Here is a 25,525-nt window from a genome sequence, read left to right as displayed (position 1 = left end):
CCAGTCCTGGCAGCAGTCTTGTGAATCTTTTCTGCACCGTTTTCAGCTTAATGACATCCATCAAAGCTGGGCAACCGGAACACAAGTGTGGTCTCACCAACGAGCTGTACAGCTACAACATGACATCCCAAATCCTGTACTCCATCCCCTGACTAATGAGGGAAGCACCACCAGACTTAAGGACAGTTTCTATCACACATTTATGGAGTTCTTGTACGATAAGATGGAAACTCGACCTCACAATCAACCTCGTCATTGCCTTGCACGTTATTGTCTGCCAACGCTGCACTTTTCCTGTCACTGTAACGCTTTATTCTGCATTCTATTAATGTGTTCCATTGTATTACCTCGATGTATTGACGCGAGGAAATGATCTGTATGGATGGCATGCAAAACAAAATGACCAATGTGACAATAACAAATCAACTTTTGTTCTTCACCACACTGTCTATCGCTGTGGCCACTTTCAGGAAACCGATGGACCGGTACTACTCGGGCACTGTTCAGCAAAGCTGTTAAGAGCCCTAGCATTTACGATGCAAGTCCTGCCCTGCCTTGAGTGACCAAAATACAACACATCGCACTTGTCCAACTTAAATTCCATATGCCCTTCCTCGGTCTAAGTGACCTACTTATCAAGACCCTGTTGTAATCTCAGATAACCTCCTTCACTGTCCACTACACCTCCAATTTCTCATGTTGTCCACAAACTTACTAACCACCTTAACCATATTTTCATGCAAAATTTTAATATAAATAACAAACAATGAACTGACCGCTGTGGTACACCACTGGTCACAGGACTCCAATCTGAATAACAACCCTCCACTACCACCCTCTGACTCCTTCCACCTATCAAATTTTGTATCCAACTGACTACTGATTTAACCTTCCAGACTGGCCTGCCATGCGGGACTTGTAAAAGGCCTTCTTAAAGTCCATGCAGAAAATGTCTGCCGTCCTGCCATCGTCAATCTTCCTCGTTACCTCTTCAAAAAGCTCAATCCAATTTTTGAGACATGATTTCCCACTCACAAAGCCATGTTAACTATCTATCTTCAATATTTCCCTCTCCAAATGTTGCATTGAATGTGAAAGCTGGTGGTGTGGCAGGTAACAAGCAGGGAGACTGTGTTCTTGTTCGATCCTGGAGGATAGGGGATGAGAGCAAACTGAGGACAGATCCCTTCGCATCTGCGGGGCATATCCCAAATCCTTATTATTAGTAGCGCATTACATAGAACAAAAAGCAAAATCAAAACTCTCTTTCAACCTTACTGTGACCATTCCTCGCACATTCACTCAATTGGACTGACCATATCAAAGACAGTCCCTTTCTTCTCTCCATCCCTCCCTACCTCACCTGCTCTGCCAATTCAACACTAAATTGCTTTCTCTTCTTACCAGTTCTGACCAACGGTCCCAGATCTCCAAAGAACATGACTGTTGCTTTTTCCACCGGTGCAGGCGGACATGCAAAGTGCTGCAATATATTACATTTATCTGAGATACAGCATCTGTTTTTTTTTCAAATATTAATTTCAAGCACAGAACTGCATCCAGGCACCAATATCCTTCAGGTAATTGATCCAATATCAACCCACTTGTGCAAATCAATAAATGACAAGTGGTGGGATTCTCTTGTGAGTTAACAGATAACACTGTAAGATGGCTAGATTCCAGTTGCAGGAAATTTTCACAAGATCACAAGACAGGATCACAAGACAAAGGAGCAGTAGTAGTCCATTCGGCCCATCGAGTCTGCTCGATGAGCTAAACTAATATAATTCCTATCTAGCCCCAGTTTCTTCCCTTATCCCCATATCCCTTGATACCTTGACTAATTAGATACCTATCGATCTCCTCCTTAAACAACCCCCAATGATTTGGCCTCCACAGCTGTACATGGCAAAGAATTCCATAATTTCGCTACCCTCTGGCTAAAGAAATTTCTCCTCATCTGTTTGAAACCAGTACCCTCTAATTCTAAGATTGTGCCATATAGTCATGGACTCACCCACCAGGGTAAACAGTTTAACCACATCTACTCTTTCAACATTCTAAATGTTTCTAAATGTTTCCCCTCTCATTCTTCTGTACTCCAATGAATACAGTCCAAGAGCCTACAAACGCTTATCATAAGTAAGCCCTTTCATTCCGGGAATAATCCTCGTAAATCTTTTCAGAACCCTCTCCAACATCAGTACATCCTCCTTAAGACACGGGGCCCAAAACTGCGCAAATGAAGGATAGATATATTGCAAGAAAAAAGGTTATGGATGGGAAAATGGCACAAATGTGGAAAACGAGAGAGGTTAAGGCTAAAATAAGAGCAAAAAGGAGGGCATACAAGGAAGCAAAAATTAGTGGGAAAACAGAAGACTGGGAAATTTTTTAAAAATTAAAGAAAGAAACGAAGAAGTTCATTGGGAAATAAAAGATGAATTAAGAAAGGAAGTTGGCAGACCACATTCAAAAAGATACCAAGAGTTTTTTTAAATATATGAAAAGTAAAAGAGAGACACAGGTTGATATAGGACCAACTGAAAATGGTGTGGGAGACATTATAATGGATAACAGAGAGATGGCAGAGGAACTAAATGAGTATCTTGCATCGGTCTTCACTGTGGAGGACATCAGCAATATACCGGATAGTCAGGGGTCCCAGGGGATAGAACTGAATTCAGTTAAGATTACTAGCGAGAAGGTGCTCGGGAAGCTAAATGGACTAAAGACAGATAAGCCTCCGGGACAAGGTGAGGTGTACCCCCGGGTTCTGAAGGAGGTGGCTTCAGAAACTGCGGAGGCATTGGTGATAATTTTCCAGGACTCAATAGGCTCCAGCATGTTTCCAGAGGACTGGAAGGTTGCAAATGTAGTTCTGCTGTATAAGACGGTGGAAGGCAGCATAAAGGAAATTACAGACCTATTAGACTGACATCAGTGGTGGGAAAGTTATTGGAATCGATCCTCAAGGATGAGGTTATGGAATACCTAGAGGTGCATGACAAGATAGGCCCAAGCCAGCATGGTTTCGTGAAGGGAAGATCCTGCCTGACCAACCTATTGGAGTTTTTTGAGGAAATCTCCTATAGGGTGGATAAGGGAAAGACTGTTGATGTTGTGTATTTAGCCTTTCAAAAGGACTTCGACAAGGTGCCGCACAAGAGGCTGATTAATAAGATGAGAGCTTATGGAATTACAGACAGTAGACTGGAATGCGTGGAGCATTGGCTGGTAGGCAGAAAGCAAAGGGTGCGAACAAAGGGATCCTGATCTGGTTAGCTACTGGTTACTAGTGGTGTTCCGCAGGGGTCAGTGTTCGAGCCGCTTCTTCTTACTTTGTATATTAATGATTTGGATGATGGAGTAAATGGTTTTGTGGCTAAGTTTGCAGACGACACCAAGATAGGTGGAGAAGTACTGAGTACTAAAGAAATAGGAAGGTTGCAGAAAGACTTCGATAGTTTAGGAGAATGGGCAAAGAAATAGCAGATGAAATTCAATGTTGAGAAATGTGCCGTTGTACACTTTGTAAAAACAAATAAACGGGCAGATTAGCCAAATGGGGAGAAAATTCAAAGTATAGAAGTACAAAGGGACTTGGAGATACTCGTGCAGGATAACCTAAAGGTTACCCACCAGGTTGGAACAGCAGTAAAGACAACGAATGCTATGTTCGCATTCATTTCGAGAGGTGTAAGGTATAAAAGTAAGGAAGTGTTGTTGAGGCTCTATGGGGCACTGGTGAGGTCTCATTTGGAATACTGTGACCATTACAACAACTACACTCTTATTTAAACAAGAGCCAAAACAATTTCACAAAGGGAATGTTTTCTTAAATACTTCACTCGTAATGATTCGCCTTACTGGATATATAAAAATGGCGACAAATAAGCTGGACATCCCTTGTTGCTATGCAGCCTTGTAATTTAGCATTGGGCCTGAGAGGCTGGGGCACCGCATGGCTTCAAGAAGAGAAAATCACTTTTCGCTGATTCTGGAGACAGACAGACCGAGTATTGATGCATGTCTGGCACACGGACCAGCCGGCCAGTCCCGGGATAGCTCAAGGTTTCCTCCATTGCAGGTCTTCGATTAAACATGCCGTGTGAATGTCCACGTTTGTAGCAATAACTGGCGGAATCATACTCTTGGGATATATTTCTGTCATGTTTACACTTGATTCCAATCAACAGAACGATGATCACAAGAAAGACAATGGAAGTGCAACTGAAAATGATAATTAAATAAAGATTGAGATCAGAGAAATATTCCGGATTTTTCACTAAATTACTACTTTCAGCGACTCTTTCGGTGCTGTTTTGCAAAACTGTAATGTGAATTGTAACCGTGCTGGAGAGGCTTGGCTGCCCATTGTCCTTCACCAAGATGACCAAAGTTTGTGCGGTGGGATCCGACTCCAAGAAATTGCGCGCTGTTCTGATTTCACCAGAATATTGCCCAACGGTAAACAAACTGGGGTCGGTAGCTTTCATCATCTGATAGAAGAGTCGCGCGTTCTGACCAGAATCTCCATCAGTTGCCATTATCTTGGTGACCAAGTACCCTTGTCCCACAGACTGGAGCACAATTTCCACTGCTGCTGATCCACTCTGTGCTGAAGGTGAAACAATTACTGGAGCGTTGTCATTTTGATCCAGGATGATCACATTCACTGTAGTGCTGCTGCTCAGCGGGGGCACTCCAGCGTCACGGGCTTTAACGTGGAACTGGAAGTTTTTGAGTTCCTCATAGTCAAAAGAGCGCAGCGCGTAAATGGTCCCGTTCATTGAGTTAATGCTGAGGTAAGTGGACACAGTCACGTTTTGAAGATGATTGTCCATAAAGGAGTAAGAAACATAGGAATTCTGGTCCAGATCAGGATCGGACGCGGTTACTGCGAAAATAGAAGCGCCAGGAGCGTTATTTTCAGTCACATATATGTTGTAGGAGGGTTCGGCAAACCGAGGGGCGTTATCATTCACATCAGTAATTGCAATCTGGATGGTTTTATTTGTTGACAGTGAAGGGTAACCCATATCCCAGGCTGAAACATATATTTTATACTCCGAGACCGCTTCACGGTCCAACGTTTCACTGGTAATTAATTTATAATAGCTCGATGATGTTTGCAACCTAAAGGGGACGTTCTTTGGTACCTCGCAGTGCACTTGACCGTTCTCTCCAGAGTCACGATCAACAATATTAATCAAGGTGATGAAAGTTCCCGGTGGAGCATTTTCTGGGATTTTGTACGCGACTGACGTCACTTTTATCTCGGGTGCGTTGTCGTTCACGTCCGTTACCTTGATCACCACTTTGGAGTGTCCTGTAATTGCAGGTGAACCGTGATCAACAGCTTGAATATCTAGTGAATAGCTGTTTGCTTCCTCAAAATCTAGCGGCTCTTCAACGCGAATCTCTCCAGTATCATGACCTAAACTGAACAGATCCTGCACTCTTCCCAGGTAAATAAGATCACTGAAAGAATATGTCAGCTCAGCATTCAGCCCTTCATCAAAATCATTTGCTTTAACTTTCATCACTAAGGTGCCTTTTGGTGCATTTTCAGGTAAGCTGCCCCTGTAAACGTCGTGTTCGAAGACAGGTGGATTATCATTGAAGTCCAATACAGTAATAAGAATAAGAGCTGTGCCGGATCTCTGAGGGGTCCCACCATCCGTGGCTGTCAGCACCAGCTGAAAGGATGACTGTAGCTCTCGGTCCAAAGATTTCTCTAACAGCAACTCGGCAATTATAATGCCGTCCTCGGTTTTCCGTGTTCTCAGACTGAAGTACTCACTGGAACTGAGTGCGTAGGCGGAGACAGTATTTATTCCAATGTCGGGATCGATCGCACTCTTAAGACGGAAGCGTACCCCAGGTGGAATCGCTTCGGACATCTGCAAGGCAATGTTGCTCTCCCGGAAAGTGGGCGAATTGTCATTTATATCAAGAATCTCCACTTCCCCGCGATGCAACTCCAACGGATTTTCCAGTGTTATTTCGAAAGGTAAAGTGCACATACCTGCTTGTCCACAAATACGTTCCCTGTCTATCCTTTCACAAACAGACAACAGACCATTATCCACATTAACCTGCATGTACCGTCCTCCGTCATCTGAGCTCAGTCGAAATTTACGACCTGACAATTTCTGTACATTCAATCGCAAATCTTGAGCGATATTCCCAACAAATGCCCCTTGCTCCATTTCCTCGGAAATAGAATAACGAATTTGGCCGGAGATTAGATCCGGTGCACATGCGAGAAACATGCAAGCAACCACAATGAAAGCAATGCTCGGCGGGTACGCCATTGTTCCGCATTCAGTTAATTTGCAAAACTAGGCCTCTGTCTGATTAATCCGTAAAACTCTTCTTACCACAAAATATAATCGCATATATTTAACCGCCGAATCTAAAAAGACAGAAGATTGATCCGCCTTAGCTTGACTCTGCGAGCTTATCGCAGGCACTGCTCGCCTTTCTCGCCGACTCTGGTATTTTTATTCTGGGATGTGGGAGGGGCAATGGATCCATCTGTGCACTTCAGCTTCTCATTGGTAGACAGCGACACAACCAGTTCTTTTCACCAACTACAGCTGCAATTCTTAAAGCTGTACTGTTATCCTAAATATTTAATGGTGTGCAACCATAAAACGTAGCTATTGATTAAAATTATCGTTTCAATTTTGTTTTCCGTGTTTAACTTCCAAATTCATAACACCCACGTTTAAAGGCATTTTGTCTTGAAATTTTAACAAGGCCAACCAATTCGCTTAGAACGTAATGAGAAACAAATAGCTTGCAACAGTATTGCAGTAGTCCTTTGTATTATATGGGAAAAAGTTTCCCTGCTTCCAATGGTACGTATGTTGGAGCCTCATAACCGCAGATAACGTTGGTAAAAAAAATAAATTCTACAGAGATGTTCCCTACTTTTCCAGTTGCAGTTTATTATTGTCTTTCCAATAAACAATTTCTCAAGCAATGGTAACCTCTTTGACAATCGAAGGAGGTGTTCTTGAGAATGTCATTATTACTTTTCAGATATTCAAATTGTGACTTCGAGAACACACCAACTGTTCAAACAACTTCGTGTTTTACATGAGGTGATCAAATAAGTATCCTGAGAGAAAAAGAACCGTTGTGTCCAGCACGGCAATCTCATGAATCTCAGAACAAATATTGAAGAGTATGTGTAATTTCGTTATTGGAGAGATAAACATTGACCAAACTATAATGGAGCACTACACTAGCATTCTCTGATACTTCACATGCAACTGGAACAGAAAAACGAGGAAGTACAAACCTGGCATGTGATCTTTCATTTCGTTACTTGTCATGTGGTATGGATTGACAAGTCCAGGTTAATTTCCGCCTATCCAAATACTTATTTAAATCTCACATGCATTTCTTTTATCTGAAACCATGGATTTCTTCGTTGCTTTTGAGTGTAAATAGTGAAGTAACGCCAGTTGTCCTCGAATAGAAATTTGAGCAAAATGCGCGCAAATATTCTTCAAACTACTCTGGCTCATTTGATCCCGTCTCCGAGCGAAATCATCAATTCGTCATGAGAAATACGGGGGTTTGTATTTTTTCAAGGGCTGGTTGCAGTCATTAATGAAAGATTAATGAAAGATTGAGAAATGGAATTATGCTGCGGGTGATTTAGGGGTGACCTGATGTCTTCAGATCCACGGATTCAGCAACTTCTGTCAGTTAATATTTTTACCCTAGATATTATTTTCCTTCATCGACACATACCCTGCTGAGGGAGCTCGCAAGGTCCACTGACGTGACCATCATTTCCGCTGCTGCTTGAATTTGCCCGCGTATTTCCTTCCCCCGCGTAAAATGGCCGTTTACAATTAACGCCACTCGCAATTTCAGAGCTGGTATTGTTCACGTTTGCAATGAAACAACAAAGGAAAACTTCACAACAAAGGATTTCACACATTAGTAACTTCCCTCAGATGTCAGGTAAAAGGCCGACAACAGCAAAATTATGTGCACGAAATTTAAGGGTTTAAATGCGTCAAGTCAGACCCGAAACTGCGACGTTGCTCTGATACCTCAAACAACTTCCTTGGTGTCTCAGCTGATCGAATAATGGCTGGAGGTCAAGAGCGTTCATTCTCAGTTTGGCGATGGAATTCAACACATATTCAACCCTTTGAAATATGAGCGTAATGATAACTGAAGCCGAGTTAAACTGACAGAAACCCAATTTACCTGTAACGACAATGACATCAGTATAGAATGCTTAAGTTAAATGAAAACATTTATTGGACGGTTTGTGCATTATTCAGTTATGAAAAAAAAACTGCTTTGAAAATGTTGAATGCAGTTATTCAACAATTGCGGGCAAACGCTGAAGGCTGACCAAATGGAGAATTCAGATTGTAGCCCACTGAATGAATCATTCTAGATCCCCATCTCAGCCTGTATGTTAGCCATAAGTCCTCTGACAGCAAGATTAAGATCACCGTGCATAAATTCAAACAAAATCTTCTCATTATTTTGGTTCATTTAAGCCACCCTCCAATTTGACATGTGACAAATTCAAGTCTGTTAAATGTCAATTTCCTGCATTCTGTCTGTATTCTGGACAATAAGTGTCCATGTCGTGTGTTAACTTCGTTTTGAGCTTCTAGTTTTGCACATTTCACTGTTAAAATAATTTTGTTCAAACATGGCCCGCAATGCATTGACACCTGCTCACACTATTAAAACCATCACTCCTCAAGCGGAAACAACACCCACTTCATCTAAATGCGGAATCCAGATGAATGTGTCAGAAACGGCGAAAAATGCCAGAACTCAGATAAAGAGACCCTTTCATAGATTCTGGCCAGTGAGTTGTTACGAGCATTGGGCTCAGAACTTCCGTTCGTGTGCCAGCCAACAGAAGTTTGGTATAGATCATTTAATATGCATAAAAATTCGAATGGAAAGCAGTTCAAAATTCCCTGTTGGAAGCAGGTTAGAATTCCCAATTTCTACCTGGCAATATAACGCAGGCTTCCAAAAATCCCATTGATGTTTTACGAAATATTTCCAGAGTATCAGCCGATTGCCTTGACAGAGTTTCAGTCGTAAACGTTTATTTACAAACGGTTTGCATTTAAGGCTAAACCAAACATTTTGGCATCAAGTTATCAGCAGTGTTGTACAATAATAGACAAACAGTGATAGAACCCGCATCATGCAAAACATTTTCAAAGACGTGGATGTACTGCACTGAATGGCTTGTTTGATATGTATATCATTTCATGTAATCTATGCAATGCATAATTTCACCAACAAGTTTTAATGTCATGTATTGGAATGATCCCTATAAAACTACCTTAATAGAACGTTTTATGATTTTATCTAAAACAGGTATTCGTTTTACTACTACATTTAGCTTTTTTGTAGCTAAATCATTCCGGTTGCATAGAGGGTCATAATCCAATTGAGCCAACTGAAAACTCTAATCTGTTTTAAAAAGCCGAATTGCTAGAAACCCTCAGCAGTCTCATCTGTGGAAACACAAAAGATTACCGCTTCAGGTCTGGTACCCTTCACCAGAACTGGGAGAGAAAGAAAACGGATCAGTTCAGCAGGGAAGATGGGGAGTGGAGGATAGTCAACAGGAATGTCTCTCAGAGGATAAGACCGAATAAGGATATGTACTGTTGGAGTGGCATTTAGGATCAGTATATGCTTCTTTTTGTCTGGGGTGAATTCACAGCGGAAAAGCGGCGGGACATTCCCAGTAGGCTATTATATACACAGTGAATTCTGGACTTCTGGGAAGTATTGTTAAACAGAGAGACCTTGGGGGCACACGAACATAGTCCCAGGTAACAGAAACATAAGTGGACGGGGGTGGTGAGGAAGGCGTATGGCATGCGTACTTTCATCAACGAGGCACTGAGTATAAGAGAGGGATGTCATGTCACAGTTGGAAAAAAAAGATTGGTTCGACCGCACTTGGAATATTGCGTGCAGTTTTGGTCGCCAGACAACAGGACCGACGCGATTAACCCAGAAAACGCGCAGAAATTATTCACGAGGATGTTGCCTGGATTGCAGAGATTCAGTTATCAGAAGGATTGACTAGGTCTGCTTTTCTGGAGCGAACGAAACTAAGAGGTGACATGATAAAGAGTGTGTAAAATAATGAGGGGCACAGATAGGGAAGATAGCGAGCGTCTATTTCCCATGGTAGGGGTATCTAAAACTAGAGTAAATAGGGGTGAATGGAGGAAAGTTAAACGGGATCTGATGGGTAATTTGTCACACAAAGGTTAGCTGGTATCTGGAATGTGGTGGCAGAGGAGGAGGCGAAGGCAGGAACATCATAAACATGGAAGAGGCATCTACACAAGTCCCTGAACGAGCCGGGCATAGAGGGATATGGAATTATTGCAGGCAAGTGGGATTAGTATAGATAAGCATGACGGACTGCATAAAAACAATGGGCCGAAGGGCATGTTTCTTTGCTGTAGAACTCCATGCATCAATACAAGTATAAAGAGAAAATTTCCGCCAAAATTATGATAGGGGCAGACAGTAAAGATTCAATTTAAGAGAATTCAGTATTAAGTCCGGATTGCTGAAACATGTCCAGCTAGAAGATGGAATGTTGTTCATCATTCCTGCTTCCTTGCTTGGACTCTTTGTAAAAGTAGGAGAAGCCAGGGTATAAAAGGTCAGAGTGGTACTGGCAAATAAACTTAGTAAGCAACCGGAAGCTCGTTTTCATTGCTATCGACTGAACGCACTTGCTCTGCAAAGCAGTCACCCAATCTTCTTTTGGGTTCCCCAGTTTAGACCCATTACATTGTGAAGACATTCCATTAGACTCATAGAGTGATCACCTCGAAAATCAGTGGTACGGCTTAACTTTCTATGCCAACCAAGATGTCTCTCAGAGCTGATCGTATTTGCCTGCATTTGGCCCCTATTTCCCTCAAACATTTCCATCCATGTACCAGTCCAAAAGTCTTGTAAACTTATAATTGGACCTGCCTCGACAGTTTCCTCTGTCAGCTCATTCCACATACCCACCACCCTCTGTGTGAAAAAGTTACCCCTCAGGTCTCTTAAAACTTTCCACTTTCACCTGAATTTACTCTGGGAAAAAGACTGTCCATTCAACTTATCTCTGCCTTAATGATTTTATAAACGCCTATACGGTCATCCCTCGGCCTCCTCTGCTCCAGGGAAGGAAGTCCCAGCCGATCCAGCACGTCGTTATAACACAAGCGCTCCGGTCCTGGTAACAGTCTTGTGAATCTTTCCTGCACCATCTTCAGCTGAGCGACATCCATCGAAGCTGCCCAACTGGAACAGTACCCTATGTGTGGTCTCACCAAGGAACTGTGCATCTATAACATAACATCCCAGCTCCTGTACTCAATCTCCTGACTAATGAACGTAAGCACCACCAGACTTAAGGCCAGCTTCTATCCCACTGTTAAGGACCTACTGCACGATAAATTGGCACTTGACTTCACAATCTACCTCGTTATTACCTTGTACGTTATTCTCTGCTAACACTGCACTTTCCCTGTAACTGTAACACTTCCTTCTACATTCTATTAATGGTACTTTCTCGGTGTACTGATGTGATCGCATGATCTGTATGGATGGCAATGCAAAACAAAATGTTCAATGTAGTGCGCTACATGTGACAATAATAAATCAACTTCTATTCTTCACTATCCTGTCTATTTCTGTGGCCACTTTCAGAAAATTTATGTACCGGTACCACTCGGTCACTGTTCTGCAAGGTTGTCCACAGCCCTAGCATTTACGGTGCAAGTTCTGCCCTATTTTAAGTGACCAAAATACAACACATTACAACTTAAATTCCATCTGCATTTTCTTGACCATTTAGCAAGATCCTGTTGTAATCTTAGATAATCTTCTTCACTCTCCACTACACGACCACTGTTCATGTTCTCCACAAACCAACTAACCGCCTTAACCACATTTTCATGCAAACTGCTAATATAAATAACAAATCACAATGAACACTGTACTGACCCCTGTGGTACACCACTAGTCATAGAACTCCAATCTGAATAACAACCCTCCACCACCACCCTCTGACTCCTTCCACCTATCAAATTTTGTATCCAACTGACTACTGATTTAAACTTCCATCCTGGCTTAAATGCGGGACCTTGTAAAAGGCCTTCTTAAAGTCCATGCAGAAAACGTCTGCCGTCCCGCCATCATCAATCTTCTTCATCACCTCTTCAAAAATCTCAATCCAATTTTTGAGACATGATTTCCCATGCACAAAGTCATGTTAACTACTTCTTTTAAATACTTCCCTTTCCAAATGCTTTCCAAATGACGTAAATTGAATTGAATGAGAAAGCTGGTGGTGAGGCAGGTGTCAAGCAGGGAAACTCTGTTCTTGTTCTTTACCGGACGATAGGGGATGAGAGCAGACTGACGACAGATCCCTTCACGACTGCTGGGCATATCCCAAATCCTTATTATTAGCTGCACATTAAATAGAACGAAAAGCAAAACAAAACTCTATCACAAACAAACTGTTAACATTCCTCGCACATTCACTCAATTGGACTGACCATGTCAGAGATATTCCCTTTCTTCTATCCATCCCTCCCTCCCACAGCTGCTCTGCCATTTAAACACTGAATTTCTTTCCCTTTAAGCAGCTCTGATCAACGGTCCCGGATCTCAAAGTAAAATAACTGTTTCTTTTTCCACAGGTGCAGGCTGACATGCTGAGTGTTTGCAGTATATTCTGTTATCTGAGATCCAGCATCTGTTATTTTTTCTATCTTTGCTCTGTGAATTCTCATCACCTCATATGGAATACATTTAAATGTGTCAAGGATTCTTTTGATATTAATTTTCAGATATTAATTTCAAGCACATAACTGCATCCAGGCGCCAAGATCCTTCAAGTAATTGATCCAATAGCAACCTATTTGTGCGTATCAATAGATGACAAGCAGCGGGATTCTCCTCAGAGTTAACAGACACCACGGTCAGATGGCTAGATTCTAGTTGCGGGAAATTTTATTTTTGACGATTACAACAAAGGTACTCCTATTTAACCAAAGGCCAAAACAATTGCACAAAGGGAATGTTTTCTTTAATTCATCACTCGCAACAATTCACATTCCTGGATATATAAAAAATAAGTAAGTAAGCTGGACACTACACATCCTTGTAATTTAACACTGGACCTGAGAAGTGGGAGCACCGCATGGCTTCAAGAAGAGAAAATCACATTTCGCTGATTCCGGAGACAGACAGAGCGAGTATTGATGCATATCTGGCACACGGACCACCCGGCCAGTACCAGGATAGCGTAACGTTTCCTCCATTGCAGGTCTTCGATTAAACGTGTCGAGCGAATCTCCTTGTTTGTAGCAATAACTGGCGGGGTCATACTCTTGTGTAATATTTCTGCCCTGTTTGCACTTAATGCCAATCAACAGAACAATGATCAGGAGAAAGATAATAGAAGTGCAACTGAAAATGATGATTAAATAAAGATTTAGATCAGAGAAATATTCCGGATTTTCTACTAAACTACTACTTTCGGTGACTCTTTCTGTGCTATTCTGCAAAACTGTAACGAGAATTGTAACCGTACTGGAGTGGCTTGGTTGCCCATTGTCCTTTACCAAGATGACCAAAGTTTGTGTGGTGAGATCCGACTCCAAGATGTTGCGCGCTGTTCTGATTTCACCAGAATGTTGTCCAATGATAAACAAACTGGGGTTGGTGGATTTCAACATCCGATAAAACAGCCGCGCGTTCTGACCAGAATCTGCATCAGTTGCCAGTATCTTCGTGACTAAGTACCCTTGGCCAGCTGATTGGGGCACAATTTCCACTGCTGCTGATCCACTCCGTGTTGAAGGTGAAACAATTACCGGAGCGTTGTCATTTTGGTCAAGGATGATCACATTCATTGTAGCGCTGCTGCTCAGCGGGGGCACTCCAGCGTCACGGGCTTCAACATGGATCTGGAAGGTTTTGAGTTCCTCGTAGTCAAAAGAGCGCAGCGCGTAAATGGTCCCGTTCATTGAGTTAATGCTGAAGTAAGCGTACACAGGCATGTTTTGAATATGATTGTCCACAAAGGAGTAAGAAACATAGGAATTCTGGTCCAGATCAAGATCGGACGCGGTTACTGTGAAAACAGAAGCGCCAGGAGCGTTATTTTCAGTTACATATATGTTGTAGGAGGGTTCAGCAAACCGAGGGGCGTTATCGTTTACATCAGTAATTGCAATCTGGATGGTTTTCTTTGTTGATAGTGAAGGGGACCCCAAATCCCAGGCTGAAATAGATATGTTATACTCCGAGACCACTTCACGGTCCAAAATTCCACTGGTAATTAATCTTATATGTTTAGATGATGTTTGTAGCCGAAAAGGGACGTTCTTTGGTACCTCGCAGCGCATTTGACCGTTCTCTCCAGAATCACGATCAACAATATTAATCAAGGTGATGAAAGTTCCCGGTGGAGCATTTTCTGGGATTTTGTTCGCGACTGACGTCACTTTTATCTCGGGTGCGTTGTCGTTCACGTCCGTTACCTTGAGCACCACTTTGGTGTGTCCCGTAATTGCAGGTGAACCGCGATCGACAGCTTGAATATCCAGTGAGTAGCTGTTTGCTTCCTCAAAATCCAGCGGCCCTTCAACGACAATCTCTCCAGTATCAGGACATAAACTGAACAAATCCTGCACTCTTCCCAAGGAAATAGGATCACTGAAAGAATATGTCAGCTCAGCATTCAGCCCTTCGTCCAAATCATTTGCTTTAACTTTCATTACTAAGGTGCCCTTTGGTACATTTTCAGGTAAGCTGCCCCTGTAGACTTCCTGCTCGAAGACAGGTGGATTATCATTGATGTCCAATACAGTAATAAGAATCTGAGTTGTGCCGGATGTCTGAGGGTTCCCACCATCCGATGCTGTCAGCACCAGCTGAAAGGATGACTGTAGCTCTCGGTCCAAAGGTTTCTCTAACAGCAACTCGGCAATCATAATACCGTCCTCGGTTTTCCGTGTTTTCAGACTAAAGTACTCACTGGAACTGAGTGCGTAGCCGGCGACAGTATTTATTCCAATGTCGGGATCGTCCGCACTCTTAAGACGGAAGCGCACTCCAGGTGGAATCGCTTCGGACATCTGCAAGGTAATGTTACTGTTCCGGAAAGTAGGGGAATTGTCATTTACATCAAGAATCTCCACTTCCCCACCATGCACCTCCAACGGATTTTCCACTATTATTTCGAAAGGTATAGTACACATACCGGCTTGTCCACAAATGCGTTCCCTGTCGATTCTTTCACGAATAGACAACAGACCAGTATCCGCGTTAACCGCCATATACCGTCCTCCGTCATCAGAGTTCAGTCGAAATTTGCGAGCTGACAATCTCCGTGCATTCAATCCCAAATCTTGAGCGATATTCCCAACGAATGCCCCTTGCTCCATTTCCTCGGGAATAGAATAACGAATTTGCCCGGAGATTAGATCCGGTGCACATACGAGAAACATGAAAGCCATCACAATGAAAACAATCCTCGGCGGGTACGCCATTGTTCCGTATTCAATTAATTACCAAAACTAGGCCTCTGCTCGATTAATCGGTTAAACTCTTCTTCCCACAATATATGAAGGCATATATTTAAAAGCCGAATCTAAAAAGACAGGGAATTGATCCTTCTTCGCTTGACTCTGCGAGGTAAACGCAGGCACTGCTCGCCTTCTCGTCGTCTCTGGTATTTTTATTCTGAGATGTGGGAGGGGCAATGGATCCATCTGGACACTTCAGCTTCTCATTGGTAGACAGCGACACAACCAGTTCTTTTCACCAACTACAGCTGCAATTCTTAAAGCTGTATTGTTATCCTAAATATTTAATGGTGTGCAACCATAAAACGTTGTTATTGATTAAAATGATGGTTTCACTTTTGTTTGCAATATTTAACTTCGAAAGTCATAACATCCACGTTTAGAGGCGTTTTGCCTTCAAATTTTAACACGGCCAACCAGTTCACTCAGAACGTAACGAGGAATAAAGTGGTTGCAACATTATTGCAGTAGTCCATTGTATTATGCGGGGAAAAGTTTCCCTGCTTACAATCGTACGTATGTTGAGCCTGATAATCGCAGTTAAGCGTGGGAAAAAATAAATTCTACATAAATGTTCCCTACTTTTGCAGTTGCAGATTGTTATTCTCTTCCCAATAAACAGTTTTTCAAGCAATGGTAACCTCTTTCAGAATCGAAGGAGGTATTCTTGAGAATGTCATTATTACTTTTCAGATATTCAAGTTGGGGCTTCGAGAACACACCAAGAGTTCAAGCAATTTCGTGTTTTACTAGAGGTGTTGAAATAAGTATCCTGAGAGAAAAAGAATCGTTGTGTCCAGAACGACAATCTCACGAACCTCAGACCAAATATTGAACAGTATGTGTAATTTCGTTCCTGGAGAGATAAACTTTGACTAAACTATAACGGAGCAATACACAAGCATTCTCTGATACTTCACATGCAGCTGGAACAGCAAAACGAGAAAGTACAAACTTCGCATCTGCTCTTTCATTTCGTTACTTGTCATGTGGTATGGATTGACATGTCCAGATTAATTTCCGCCTATCCAAATACTTATTTAAATCTCACATGCATTTCTTTTATCTGAAACCGTGGATTTCTTCGTTGCCATTGAGTGTAAATAGTGAAGTAACGCCAGTTGTCCTCGAATAGAAATTTGAGCAAAATGTGCGCAAATATTCTTCAAACTACTCTGGCTCATTTGATCCCGTCTCCGAGCGAAATCATCAGTTCATCCTGAGAAATACGGAATTTTGCATTTTTTCAAGGGCTGGTTGCAGTCATTAATGAAAGATTAATGAAAGATTGAGAAATGGAATTATGCTGCGGGTGATTTAGGGGTGACCTGATGTCTTCAGATACACAGATTCAGCAACTTCTGTCAGTTATTATTTGTACCCTAGATATTATTTTTCTTCATCGACACAAACCCTGTTGAGGGAGCTCGCAAGGTCCACTGACGGGAGCATCATTTCCGCTGCTGCATGGATTTGCCCGCGTATTTCCGTACCCCGCGTAAAATAGCCGTTTACGATTAACGCCACTCGCAATTTCAGAGCTGGTATTGTTCACGTTTGCAACGACACAACAAAGGAAAACTTCACAACAAAGGCTTTCACACATTAATAACTTCCCTCAGACCTCAGGTAAAAGTCCGACAACAGCAAAATTATGTGCACGAAATTTAAGGGTTTAAATGCGTCAAGTCAGACCCGAAGCTGCGACGTTGCTCCTGATACCTCAAACGACCTCTTTGGTGTCTCAGCTGATCAAATAATGGCTGGAGGTCAAGTGCGTTCAATCTCAGTTTGGCGATGGAATTCAACACTTATATTCAACCCGTTGAAACATGAGTGTAATGTTAACTGAAGCCGAGTTAAACTGGCAGAAACCCAATTCACTTGCAAAGACAATGACATCAGTATAGAATGCTTAAGTTAAATGAAAACATTTACTGGAGGGTTTGTGAATTGTTCAGTTATGAAAAAATAACACTGCTTTGAAAATATTGAATGCAGTTATTCAATAATTGCGGGCAAATGCTGAAAGCAAACCAAATAAGTATTCAGATTGTCCCCCACTGAATGAATCATTCTAGGTCCCCATTTCAGCCTGTATGTTAGCCATAAGTCCTCCGACAGGAAGAATAAGATTACCGTGCATAAATTCAAACAAAATCTTCTCATTACTTTGGTTCATTTAAGCCACCCTCCAATTTGACATGTGACAAATTCAAGTCTGTTAAATGTCAATTTCCTGCACTCTGTCTGTATTCTGGACAATAAGTGTCCATGTCGTGTGTTAATTTCGTTTTGAGCTCCTAGTTTTGCACATTTCACTGTTAAAATAATCTTGTTCAAAGAAGGCCCACAACGTATTGACACCTGCTCACATTATTAGAACCATCACTTCTCAAGCGGAAGCAACACCCACTTCATCTAAATGCGGTATCCAGATGAATGTGTCAGAAACGGCGAAAAATGCCAGAACTCAGATAAAGAGACCCTTTCGTGGATTCTGGCCAGTGAGTTGTAACGAGCATTGGGCTCAGAACTTTCTTTCGTGTGTCAGCCAACAGAGGTTTGGTATAGATCATTCAATATGCATAAAAATTCGAATGGAAAGCAGTTTAAAATTCCCTGTTGAAAGCGGGTTAGAATTCTCACTTTCTACCTGGCAATATAACGCAGGCTTCCAAAAATACCTTTGATGTTTTATGAAATATTTTCAGAGTATCAGCCGATTGCCTTGACAGAGTTTCAGTTATAAACACTTATTTACAAACGGTTTGCATTTAAGGCTAAACCAAACATTTTGGCATCAAGTTATCAGCAGTGTTGTCCAATAATAGGCAAAGAGTGATAGAACCCGCATCATGCAAAACATTTTCAAAGACGTGGATGTAATGCACTGAATAGCTTGTTTGATATGTATATCATTTCATGTAATCTATGCAATGCATAATTTCACCGACAAGTTTTAATGTCGTGTATTGGAATGATCCCTATAAAACCACCTTAATAGAACGTTTTATGATTTTATCTAAAACAGGTATTCGTTTTACTACTACATTTAGCTTTTTTGTAGCTAAATCATTCCGGCTGCATAGAGAGTCATAATCCAACTGAGCCAACTGTAAATTCTTATCTGTTTTAAAAAGCTGAATTGCTAGAAACCCTCAGCAGTCTCTTTGGAAAGACAAACGATTACCGCTTCAGGTCTGGTACCCTTCACCAGAACTGGGAGAGAAAGAAAACGGATCAGTTCAGCAGGGAAGATGGGGAGTGGAGGATAGTCAACAGGAATGTCTCTCAGAGGATAAGACCGAATAAGGATATGTACTGTTGGAGTGGCATTTAGGATCAGTATATGGTCCTTTTTCTCTGGGGTGAATTCACAACAGCAACGCGGCGGGACATTCCCAGCAGGCTATTATATACACAGTGAATTCTGGAGTTCTGGTAAGTATTATTGAACGGAGAGACCTTGGGGGTACACGAACATAGTTCCCAGGTAGTAGAAACATAAGTGGACGGGGGTGGTGAGGAAGGCGTATGGCATGCGTACTTTCATCAACGAGGCACTGAGTATAAGAGTGGGATGTCATGTCACAGTTGAAAAAAAAAGATTGGTTCGACCGCACTTGGAATATTGCGTGCAGAATTGGTCGTCAGACAGCAGAAGAGACGCGATTAACCCAGAAAACGCGCAGAAATTATTCACGAGGATGTTGCCTGGATTGCATATATTCAGTTATCAGAAGGATTGACTAGGTCTGCTTTTCTGGAGCGAACGAAACTGAGAGGTGACATGATAAAGAGTGCCCCTCATGTAAAATAATGAGGGGCACAGATAGGGAAGATAGCAAGTGTCTATTTCCCATGGTAGGGGTATCTAAAACTAGAGTAAATAGGGGTGAATGGAGAAAAGTTAAACGGGATCTGATGGGTAATTTGTCACACAAAGGTTAGCTGGTATCTGGAATGAGGTGGCAGAGGAGGAGGCGAAGGCAGGAAAATCATAAACATGGAAGAGGCATCTACACAAGTCCTTGAATGAGCCGGGCATAGAGGGATATGGAATTAATGCAGGCAAGTGGGATTAGTATAGATAAGCATGACGGACTGCATTAAAGCAATGGGCCGAAGGGCATGGTTCTTTGCTGTAGAACTCCAAGCATCAATACAAATATAAAGAGAAAAGTTCCGCGAAAATTATGATAGGGGCAGACAGTAAAGATTTAAATCAATTTAAGAGAATTCAGTATTAAGTCCGGATTGCTGAAACATGTCCAGCTGGAAGATGGAATGCTGTTCATCATTCCTTCTTCCTTGATTGGACTCTTCGTAAAAGTAGGAGAGGCCAGGGTATAAAAGGTCAGAGTGGTACTGGCAAATAAACTTAGTAAGAAACCGGAAGCTTGTTTTCATTCCTATCGACGGAACGCATGTGCTCTGTAAAGCAATCATCCAATCTTCTTTTGGGTTCCCCAGTATAAACCCATTACATTGTGAAGACATTGCATTAGACTCATAGAGTGATCACCTCCAAAATCAGCGGTAAGGCTTATCTTTCTATGCCGGCCAAGATGTCTCTCAGAGCTGATCGTTTTTGCCTGCATTTGGCCCATATCTCTCTCAAATTTTTCCATCCATGTACCTGTCCAAAAGTCTTGTAAACCTGTAATTGTACATGCCTCGACAGTTTTCTCTGTCAGCTCATTCCACATACCCACCACCCTCTGTGTGAAAAAGTTACCCCTCAGGTCTCTTTTAAAACTTTCCTCTTTCACCTGAATTTACTCTGGGAAAAAGACTGTCCATTCAACTTATTTCTGCCCTTAATGATTTTATAAATGCCTATACGGTCATTCTTCTGCCTCCTCTGCTCCAGGGAAGGAAGTCACAGCCTATCCAACACGTCGTTATAACACAAGCGCTCCGGCCCTGGTAACAGTCTTGTGAATCTTTCCTGCACCATCTTCAGCTTAACGACATCCATCAAAGCTGTGCAACCGGAACACAGTACTCTATGTGTGGTCTCACCAAGGAACTGTGCATCTATAACATAACATCCCAGCTCCTGTACTCAATCTCCTGACTAATGAACGTAAGCACCACCAGACTTAAGGCCAGCTTCTATCCCACTGTTAAGGACCTACTGCACGATAAATTGGCACTTGACTTCACAATCTACCTCGTTATTACCTTGTACGTTATTCTCTGCTAACACTGCACTTTCCCTGTAACTGTAACACTTCCTTCTACATTCTATTAATGGTACTTTCTCGGTGTACTGATGTGATCGCATGATCTGTATGGATGGCAATGCAAAACAAAATGTTCAATGTAGTGCGCTGCATGTGACAATAATAAATCAACTTCTATTCTTCACTATCCTGTCTATTTCTGTGGCCACTTTCAGAAAATTTATGTACCGGTACCACTCGGTCACTGTTCTGCAACGTTGTCCACAGCCCTAGCATTTACGGTGCAAGTTCTGCTCTGCTTTAAGTGACCAAAATACAACACATTGCACTTGTCCAACTTAAATTCCATCTGCATTTTCTTGACCATTTAGCAAGATCCTGTTGTAATCTTAGATAATCTTCTTCACTCTCCACTACACGACCACTGTTCATGTTCTCCACAAACCAACTAACCGCCTTAACCACATTTTCATGCAAACTGCTAATATAAATAACAAATCACAATGAACACAGTACTGACCCCTGTGGTACACCACTAGTCATAGAACTCCAATCTGAATAACAACCCTCCACCACCACCCTCTGACTCCTTCCACCTATCAAATTTTGTATCCAACTGACTACTGATTTAAACTTCCATCCTGGCTTAAATGCGGGACCTTGTAAAAGGCCTTCTTAAAGTCCATGCAGAAAACGTCTGCCGTCCTGCCATCATCAATCTTCTTCATCACCTCTTCAAAAATCTCAATCCAATTTTTGAGACATGATTTCCCACGCACAAAGTCATGTTAACTACTTCTTTTAAATACTTCCCTTTCCAAATGCTTTCCAAATGTTGCAAATGACGTAAATTGAATTGAATGAGAAAGCTGGTGGTGAGGCAGGTGTCAAGCAGGGGAACTCGGTTCTTGTTCTTTCCAGGAGGACAGGGGATGAGAGCAGACTGAGGGCAGATCCCTTCCCGACTGCTGGGAATATCCCAAATCCTTATTATTAGCTGCACATTAAATAGAACAAAAAGCAAAGCAAAACTCTATCACAAACTAACGGTTAACATTCCTCGCACATTCACTCAATTGGACTGACCATGTCAGAGATACTCCCTTTCTTCTATCCATCCCTCCCTCCCACACCTGCTCTGCCATTTAAACACTGAATTGCTTTCTCTTTTAACCAGCTCTGATCAACGGTCCCGGATCTCAAAATAACATAACTGTTTTTTTTCCACAGGTGCAGGCTGACATGCTGAGTGTTTGCAGTATATTCTGTTATCTGAGATCCAGCATCTGTTATTTTTTCTATCTTTGCTCTGTGAATTCTCATCACTTCATATATAATGCATTGAAGTGTCAACAATTCTTTTGATATTAATTTTCAGATATTAATTTCAAGCACATAACTGCATCCAGGCGCCAAGATCCTTCAAGTAATTGATCCAATAGCAACCTATTTGTGCGTATCAATAGATGACAAGCAGCGGGATTCTCCTCAGAGTTAACAGACACCACGGTCAGATGGCTAGATTCCAGTTGCGGGAAATTTTATTTTTGACGATTACAACAAAGGTACTCCTATTTAACCAAGAGCCAAAACAATTGCACAAAGGGAAAGTTTTCTTTAATTCATCACTCGAAACGTTTCACATTCCTGTATATATAAAAATAAGTAAGTAAGTAAGCTGGATATTACACATCCTTGTAATTTAACACTGGGCCTGAGAGGTGGGAGCACCACATGGCTTCAAGAAGAGAAAATCACTTTTCGCTGATTCTGGAGACAGACAGACCGAGTATTGATGCATGTCTGGCACATGGACCACCCGGCCAGTGCCAGGATAGCGTAACGTTTCCTCCATTGCAGGTCTTCGATTAAACGTGTCGTGCGAATCTCCACGTTTATAGCAGTAACTTGCGGAATCATACTCTTGTGTAATATTTCTGCCCTGTTTGCACTTGATGCCAATCAACAGAACAATGATCAGGAGAAAGATAATAGAAGTGCAACTGAAAATGATGATTAAATAAAGATTTAGATCAGAGAAATATTCTGGATTTTCTACTAAACTACTACTTTCGGTGACTCTTTCTGTGCTATTCTGCAAAACTGTAACGAGAATTGTAACCGTACTGGAAAGGCTTGGCTGCCCATTGTCCTTTACCAAGATGACCAAAGTTTGTGTGGTGAGATCCGACTCCACGATGTTGCGCACTGTTCTGATTTCACCAGAATGTTGTCCAATGGTAAACAAACTGGGGTTGGTGGATTTCACCATCTGATAAAAGAGCCGTGCGTTCTGACCAGAATCTGCATCAGCTGCCATTACCTTGGTGACTAAGTACCCTTGGCCAGCTGATTGGGGCACAATTTCCACTGCTGCTGATCCACTCTGTGTTGAAGGTGAAACAATTACCGGAGCGTTGTCATTTTGATCAAGGATGATCACCTTTATTGTAGCGCTGCTGCTCAGCGGGGGCACTCCAGCGTCACAGGCTTGAACATGGATCTGGAAGGTTTTGAGTTCCTCGTAGTCAAAAGAGCGCAGCGCGTAAATGGTCCCGTTCATTGAGTTAATGCTGAAGTAAGCGTACACAGGCATGTTTTGAATATGATTGTCCACAAAGGAGTAAGAAACATAGGAATTCTGGTCCAGATCAGGATCGGACGCGGTTACTGTGAAAACAGAAGCGCCAGGAGCGTTATTTTCAGTTACATATATGTTGTAGAAGGGTTCAGCAAACCGAGGGGCGTTATCGTTTACATCAGTAATTGCAATCTGGATGGTTTTCTTTGTTGATAGTGAAGGGGACCCCAAATCCCAGGCTGAAATAGTTATGTTATACTCCGAGACCACTTCACGGTCCAAAGTTCCACTGGTAATTAATCTGATATGTTTAGATGATGTTTGTAGCCGAAAAGGGACGTTCTTTGGTACCTCGCAGCGCACTTGACCGTTCTCTCCAGAGTCACGATCGATGACATTGATTAAAGTTATGTAAGTTCCCGGTGGAGCATTTTCTGGGATTTTGTTCGCGACTGACGTCACTTTTATCTCGGGTGCGTTGTCGTTCACATCAATGACCTTGATCAGCACTTTACAGTGTCCTGTAATTGCAGGTGAACCGTGATCAACAGCTTGGACATCCAGTGCGTAGCTGTTTGCTTCTTCAAAATCCAGCGGCCCTTCAACTAGAATCTCTCCACTATCCGGGACCAAACTGAGCACACCACGGATTCTTTGTGAAGTAAGATCACTGAAAGAATATGTCAGCTCAGCATTCAGCCCTTCGTCTAAATCATTTGCTTTAACGTTCATCACTAAGGTGCCTTTCGGTGCGTTTTCATTTATGCTGCCCCTGTAAACATCATGCTCGAATGCAGGTGGATTATCATTGAAGTCCAATACAGTTATAAGAATCTGAGCTGTGCCGGATCTCTGAGGGATCCCACCATCAGTCGCCGTTAGCACCAGCTGAAAGGATGACTGCAGCTCCCGATCCAAAGATTTCTCTAACAACAACTCGGCAATTATAATGCCCTCCTCGGTTCTCCGTGTTTTCAGACTAAAGTACTCACTCATACTGAGAGCGTAGGCGGCCACAGTATTTATTCCAATGTCGGGATCTTCCGCGCTCTCGAGACGAAAGCGTACACCAGGTGGAATCGCTTCGGATATCTGCAAGACAATGCTACTGTCCCGGAAAGTGGGCGTGTTGTCATTTACATCAAGAATCTCCACTTCCCCGCGATGCACCTCAAAAGGATTTTCCAGTATTATTTCCAAAGGTATAGTACACATACCTTCTTGTCCACAAATACGTTCCCTGTCGATTCTTTCACGAATAGACAGCAGACCATTATCCACGTTAACCGCCATATACCGTCCTCCGTCATCAGAACTCAGTCGAAATGTGCGAGCTGACAATTTTCGTACATTCAATCCCAAATCTTGAGCGATATTCCCAACAAATGCGCCTTGCTCCATTTCCTCGGGAATAGAATATCGAATTTGACCAGAAATTAGTTCCGGTCCACACACGAGAAAGATGGAAGAAATTACAGTGAAGCATAACCTCGGTGGGTACGCCATTGTTCCGCATTCAATTAATTTCCAAAACTAGGCCTCTTCTCGATTAATCTGTAAAACTGTTCTTACCACAAAATATGAAAGCATATATCTAGAAATACCGAAGCTAAACCGACAGGAGATTGATCCTCCTTCGCTTGACTCTATAATCTGAACGCACGCACTGATTGCCTTTCTCTGCGACTCCGGTGATTTTATTCTGGGATGTGGGCTGGGCAATGGATCCTTCTGTGAACTTGAGCCTCTTATTGGTAGACAGCGACACAACCAGTTCCTTTCGACAACTACAGCTACAATTCTTAAAGCTGTACTCTTATCCTAAATATTTAATGGTGCACATCCATAAAACATGGTTGTTGATGAAGTGACCCGTTAAATTTTATTTTCAATACTTAATTTAGAAAGTCATAACTTCAACGTTTAGAGTGCATTTTGGCCTAAAATATTAACTCGCCCTGCCGAATCACTCAGAACTCAAGAGGGAATAGTATTTATTTGATCCAACGTGTTATATCGGGAAAAGACTCTCTTCTTCACAACGGTACATATGTGAGAGACTAACAATTGCAATTAAGCGTAGTAAGAGAACAAATTCTATATAGATGTCC

At 42.2% G+C, this 25,525-nt stretch overlaps 1 protein-coding gene across 1 annotated transcript in view; it reads right to left on the bottom strand.

Annotated features, from left to right (window-relative positions):
• The window catches only part of LOC127569139 (uncharacterized), a 35,871-nt gene extending 10,951 nt beyond the window's left edge, over positions 1-24,920 (bottom strand). Inside the window, exons 1-4 of the mRNA XM_052013515.1 lie at positions 22,541-24,920; positions 18,835-18,863; positions 13,230-15,620; positions 3,962-6,347 (exon numbers count right to left, since the gene is read on the bottom strand). Of these exons, the coding sequence (XP_051869475.1) occupies positions 3,962-6,347; positions 13,230-15,620; positions 18,835-18,863; positions 22,541-24,920 (7,186 nt within the window). The remainder of the gene's footprint in view (positions 1-3,961; positions 6,348-13,229; positions 15,621-18,834; positions 18,864-22,540) is intronic.
• Positions 24,921-25,525: the final 605 nt, after the last annotated feature.

Source organism: Pristis pectinata, chromosome 4 (assembly GCF_009764475.1).
Source record: "Pristis pectinata isolate sPriPec2 chromosome 4, sPriPec2.1.pri, whole genome shotgun sequence".
NCBI classification, from domain to species: Eukaryota; Metazoa; Chordata; class Chondrichthyes; order Rhinopristiformes; family Pristidae; genus Pristis; species Pristis pectinata.
This window is presented reverse-complemented; position numbering and strand designations above follow the sequence as displayed.